At 39.1% G+C, this 6,396-nt stretch overlaps 1 protein-coding gene across 1 annotated transcript in view; it reads right to left on the minus strand.

Annotated features, from left to right (window-relative positions):
- The window catches only part of Ccdc39 (coiled-coil domain containing 39), a 32,555-nt gene that overhangs the window by 7,394 nt on the left and 18,765 nt on the right, over positions 1-6,396 (minus strand). Inside the window, exons 11-13 of the mRNA XM_021157490.2 lie at positions 5,455-5,619; positions 1,888-2,025; positions 51-259 (exon numbers count right to left, since the gene is read on the minus strand). Coding sequence (XP_021013149.1) covers positions 51-259; positions 1,888-2,025; positions 5,455-5,619 — 512 coding nt within the window. The remainder of the gene's footprint in view (positions 1-50; positions 260-1,887; positions 2,026-5,454; positions 5,620-6,396) is intronic.

Raw genomic sequence — 6,396 nt, forward strand, 5'->3', positions numbered from 1 at the left:
CCCCAACACTTTTGCAAAGTGATTTAGCAGAGGAAACAAAAGATAATTACCTCATAGTTTGTCGCTGCTGTTCAACACATCTGATCTGTGAGGTAAGCATGGCTTTGTGCACCTTAATTTCTTCAGCTCTTTCTTCCATGTCTTTGCCCAGCTGCTGTTTCCTTTTCTCTAGAGAAAGGACTTCCTCTGCCTTGCTGTAAAGCAATTCTCGAGCACGTTTAACTTGAAGCTTTAAAAGATTGTCCTCAATCATCATATCCTACCAACATAATAAAATTTTCATGTATTGAGATAATTATTTCTATACAACAATCCTAGTATTTTTCTATTGCAACAAAAGTCAAACATGAAAACACATTTTTTCAGTTAGACCACTATGTGACATCTGCTAGGATAAAAGTTAAGAGTGGGGAGCTACGGCTGATCCAAATCATCTTTAATAATTCAAATTAAGTTCAAGCTTTACTAGTATGTACAATTACCCAGACAAAATAGCTGTCACAAAGTACCGTAGACATACATCTCTAGTATAAAACCATCTTGTCATGTGTAGAGTATTGCATGGAAATCATTAATCAGTTGACTTTGAAAGGAAACAACATAGAAGAAACAGCCTGGAGTATAAAGTTAGCCGCTTCCCAAGCACAGCTTTTGGGTAGCAAGAGATGAGATCCCTACATCTTACATCACAGAAAGGTACCTAATGCAACAGACAAAATCAGTACAACCAACAGAAAGAGCAATTACCCCTTGTCTGATTTTAGCACAAGTTTATAAACATAAACAGTATAGAGTAAATGCCTTTTTTTTTTTTTTTTTTTTTTTTTTTTTTTTTTTTTTTTTGTTTTTTATTTTTTTTTTTTCTGTGTCACCCTGTCTCTGTGTAGACCTCCACCAGGGCTATTGTTAAAGCTATATTATCTTGTTTACCAGAAAACTCTGTGATGACACCTGATGCTCATTTCTTTTTTTTTTTTTTTGANGAAATCCGCCTGCCTCTGCCTCCCGAGTGCTGGGATTAAAGGCGTGCGCCACCACGCCCGGCTCTTTCATTCTTAATGTTAAGTTTTATGTAAAAAAAAAAAAAAATGAAATTTTAAAGTCAAATTGAGGAAATATTGACAATATTTAAAAATGATATAACATTTTTTAAACAATTAAAAATATAAACCCCTTAATGGGAAAAAAAGCAAACCAAGGATATATAAACTGGATAGTCAAAAGAAAATAATGGAACATAATGTAATGTTTTAGATATAAATTTAGTTTTGAACTTTAAAGAAGTTTTCCAAGTAAAAAGTACAAACTGAAACAATGAGATTTCCATATTTTTCCATCAAGATGGAAACACAATCTAGCCCCACTGATGGTAAACTAAGTATTGTTATACTGGCTGGTAGAAAAGTAGTAATGGAGCCATCTAGAGAAAAATTTGGCCTAAAAATAGTTTCAAGTCCCTAAAATACTCATGTTTAGCTTAATTACACAGATAGGAATTATTCCAAACACCTGAGCAACTGTACAATACACTGTGGACCACAGCACTTGCATATGGTATCAAAACATCAGAAATAACAGTGCCAGACCAAAAGATACTTAAGTAGATTATGCTAAACTCATAACTGCCCCTGTAGGAAATGCTGGAGAATTAATTTTAAAGAAGAATTTATGATGTAGGAAATGTATGATAAACATTTGAAAATACAAGATAGAGTAATTTTCTTTTTTATAACTAAGAAATAATATGCCTATTAGCACTTAATCTTGAATACAGTGGTTATTACAGGTGATTTCCTCCTTAATTGCTTCCTTGTTTTCTATTTTCCTGTGGTTCCCATTCCTGTGGAAGCATGGGGCTTACTAACTATGTATCCAGATTCATCACACCTCTTTCACAGCTTTGGCTTTGCTCAGTTCCTTCTCAGATCTGTCAATGAAAAGGTTCAGTTCACTTATTTTATTCATGAGAGACTCTTTCTCATCATTGTTTTTACCATTTGACTTCTTAATGAAGTAGAGGTCATTCTGTAAAAAGAAGGGATGGTACGTATGCTTTAAACAATGAAATGAAAAGCAGACAGCAATATCTATGTCATGCATTAGGAGTTCCAACCTCTCACATCACTTCAAATTATTCAAAATTTCACATAAATTCAAAAGTATTAACACAGAAACGTTGTAATTTCTACCATTGATGTTTTGGGGTTATCCTGAGAGCAACAATTCTAAGAAGTGTTATGTATGGTTCCAATTCAGTCTGCTGTTGAAGGTGCTCACCACTCAGGAGGGGAAAGTGCTATATCTTCTCCAGTAGTGACTTGCTTGACAGGTTTAGAAACCTGGAAGCAGTCCTGAGGCGAAAAGTTTCACGAAAACTTAGTCTCCTGGTACTGTGGCATCCCATAGCACTCATGCTCCAATTTTGTCCTTGTGAATGGATCTGTGTGTTTCCTTTCAGTATTGTTTTGTTATAGGTGCCTCCAAGCAATGACTTGCCAAATACCTAAGCAAAATCGAACTTTGCTTCCTGGCCTTCACTAATGCCCTAGGTAGTCCTTGAGCCGACCCTGGGCTTTGAATTCAGTAAGAATGTTATCTATTCAGTGACTTTCAGAATTGCCTCTAGTATTGTAAGAGAGATAGTGAAAGAAATCAGGCATTACTATCTACTACATAGAGTTAGGTCAAGCTTAGCAAAGTAAGTCTAGCATTCTTATAGTTATATATGGCAGACTACATTACTTATAGTAGAAAGTCCCCCCACACTATCACTTAGAATAAGAGGCAGGTTGCTCCCATATACAGGAATTTACAATGGTTTAGGAAGTAGATCAGGCTGTGGTTTTAGAGTATTGCATTATTCATGAGAAGGTTAACTAGAGTGGAACTCCCTAATTAGAACCACGACTTGAGCATGAAAGCCCTTGCCCCCGGGAGTGTAAAGACCTCAAACCTGGCTTCTAAGAATATAACTGACCTTAGATAGAGCTGACTTTGTCTCAGTTGTTTTATTGCCCAGTTCCTTGCCCAGTTCCTGCCAGTCTTTGTGTTTGCATTCCTCTGTTTTGTGTAAGAGTCATTAAACATCCCGTAACCTCATTGTACCTTGCCAATGTGTCACCTAACTTCCCTATTTTCTTCTGTATAAAAAGTTTGACGCTCAATTTGCCATTACATTCAGATTCAGCACACTCCCTTGTGTCCTGTCTGTCACCCCATTCTCACCGACTCTATGCCCATCTGTCCGAGACTCTGATTCCCATGGATTGAGGGGGGCCGATTGAGCCCGGTCCATGGCAGGAAAGGATCCTTTTGCTAGCTCATTACAGGGCACAGAGTGCTGGGTGATAAAAACACTGCCGGTCTCCAGAGCACTGATCCCTCGCCTAACAGTATGGCTCTGGGCTCAGGTGGCCTTAATTGCACATCTGTTTCCTCATCTCTGAAATAGAAATGGGAGCAACTCTTGGTCCAGGATTATTGTGAAATTAGGGATGTTACTGGGACAGGGCTCACAGGCAGTGTACTAAACACAGAGGTGCATGTGATCACATCTGCCTGCCAGGAAAAAAAAAATGTTTAATAAGGTTAATCCTCACCAGACACATACAGGTCTTACATGCCAGGTACCACCTTTTTAGTTTTAAGAACTGACATTCCCCTTCCCACTCAGGATCCACCTTTGTTTTGTTAGTCTCCACTTGGTTCCTGAGTCAAAATTTCTAGTTATTATTCTAAGATTTAAAATTCTAAGATATCCATATTCTTCACACACACCCATGCTCTCGATTCTTCTCTGCTTTTCTTATTGTTTATATTTCTCTCAAGTATCAAGACTTAAGAGTTCAGCCAAATCATAAATGGAGGGAAAGTTTTGGCATAAATGGTGATTTCATAAAATTATATTTAGGACAAAATAATTAACTTAATGTTATTCGTGGGGCATTTAGATGACTCAAAGGGGAAAGGTGCTTGCTATCTAAAGATGCAAGCCAAGAAGTTGGATTCCCAGACCCTACATAAAAGTGGACAGAGAGAAATGACTCTGCAAGACTGTCCTCTGACCTCCACAAATGCACAGTGGCACACATGCCCACACATACACATCATAAATAAAATAACAAAATAAAGTAAACAGAAGTGTTAACATCATTTCAGCCTGAGGTTGGTTTCCTTTCTGGATAGTTCTGGAAGAGAGTGAGGCCTCACTCACTCAAAGAAGCCCTCAGCCTTGACCACTGCTGAGAACACATGTCCATGGTTTATCCAGCTTCAACTTGGAATCCACTTGCATTTCTGTGAGTCTGTGTGTGAAACAATAGGCATAGGCATGCTGGGGTGGTCAGGAACCCAAGGACACTGGGGCTCCCCACACAGTGCAACTCAAAAGCCCAGTCCTCATGATTTTTACAGTCGGGTTCTACTCTAAATTGTCAACCAGGACCATGTTTGGAGAGTACCTAGCATGCATTGTTTCAGCTTCCCGCCCCTCCCCCGCCCCTCCCCCCACCCCCGCCGCCCACCCTTTCTTGTTAGTTAATGAGAAAACACTTGGGAACATTAAAATAGCAGTACCCATGTAACCTTGACATTCAAATGTGTGCCTGATCCCAAAGCCTGTGCTATTTTCAAAAAACAAAGGTACCACTTGAAAGCTGTCATCAAAACCTATGTCATAAAGCTACAAAGACTATGTCATCAAGCTACAAACCATGAACTTAAAAGCTGTCATGTTAAAATTAAATGTCTTGCTCTTAAGTAAATCAAGACAATTCTACTTGTGACCACTAGAGGCCACTCATCACCAGCCTTTCCAACAGTGCTGAGGGGCTGAGCTTTCATCCCTGTACCTAAACCCCAAGCTCCAGCTCCAACCTGTCCTTGCCTTCGCCCTTTCTCACAATTTAAACTTTAACGGATGTTTATCTTACAACAAACATAATCAAACACCTAAAAATGAAGACATTTCCCTTCTAACTGTAGTTGTTTCAAACATAACTGTGAGGTTAAATGGGAACAAGGTCATTTAAAAAAAAAAAAAGCTTCTTGATAGCATTTCAATTTCAAAAATAAGAACTAATTCAGTTACTGTGGCAGAAATCAGACTTTCCCAACATTCTAAACAATATGCTGTGTAAGAATTCTTTGAAGTAAAATGGAGTTTGAACCCTACCTCTCTGAACTCACTGTACACCCCTGAACAAGTGTCTTAGCCTGTAATAAGTATAATCATCTTCTTTACAAGGCATTTATAACAGTTAAGCGAAACAGCATGGCAGAGACATGTGATACAACAGTTATACAAGTTAAATGCTCAAGTGAAGAGCATGGCATAGAAAGTATAGAAAGGCAAGCATTCATTGTGTGTGCGGGTAGCTGGGACTCACTCTGACCACAAAGGGAACGTGTGGAACCCTCATCAGGAGATGGGAACAGCACAAAAAAGGGAATTACATGGAGCTTCTTGATCTGGGCTTCCAAAAGGGAAAGTGTGGATTTTTTCTCATCCATTGTCTTCTTAAGTTCAAGGATTTTTGCTTCNAGGGCTTGCTTTTCCTCTGAATTAATTTCTCCTTTTAATCGTGACATTCTGCGTTCTACTTGCTGAATGTAAAAGTCCTGTTAATAGTTTTAAAAGAGAAGTTAGTGAGTGTATACAAACACCAAGAGCCTCTCAGTTTAAATGTTGATGCAGCACCTGACGTGTGCTCTTAACTTTGGTCTGGCATTATTAATTATTAAAGTAAAGTTGGTCCTCCATCAAGTCAGGATAAAATTCTTCCTAGCCTAAGGGGAGCAACAACACTGCTCAACAGTCAGCATGCAGGACAGCAACACAAACTTCATCAGAGAACAATTGCAGTGCCATCAGGGACCTTAGGAGATCATAAGATCTGAATAAATGAGGATTCCTAGTGGACATTTTTCAAAGGATAAAAAAATAAGATAAAAAGAATAAAAAATTGTAAAACTTTAAAAAAAAACCTGTCATGATAACCATGGAAACTCAACATATAATGAGTTGTTTTTTTCACTATATTTTAACATCTTTGATATTGTGTTGTGAAACTAATATTTTTTTCAGATTAAGAAATTAAGATGTGCCGGTCCGACCAGCACCAGGATAGCTAGGGCTCAGAGTCGGCTGACACCCGCCAGCTACCCAGGACACCCGCCACGGGATCTTAAGACTTCTGGTGAGTGGAACACAGTGTCTGCTCCAATCCAATCGCGCGGGACCTGAAACTGCATTAGTTAGGGAAGCAGAAAACCGGCCTGAGTGAGGGCACAAGCCCCTTCTGGTCCGACCAGCACCAGGATAGCTAGGGCTCAGAGTCGGCTGACACCCGCCAGCTACCCAGGACACCCGCCACGGGATCTTAAGACTTCTGGTGA

This window comes from Mus caroli, chromosome 3 (assembly GCF_900094665.2).
Source record: "Mus caroli chromosome 3, CAROLI_EIJ_v1.1, whole genome shotgun sequence".
NCBI lineage: Eukaryota > Metazoa > Chordata > Mammalia > Rodentia > Muridae > Mus > Mus caroli.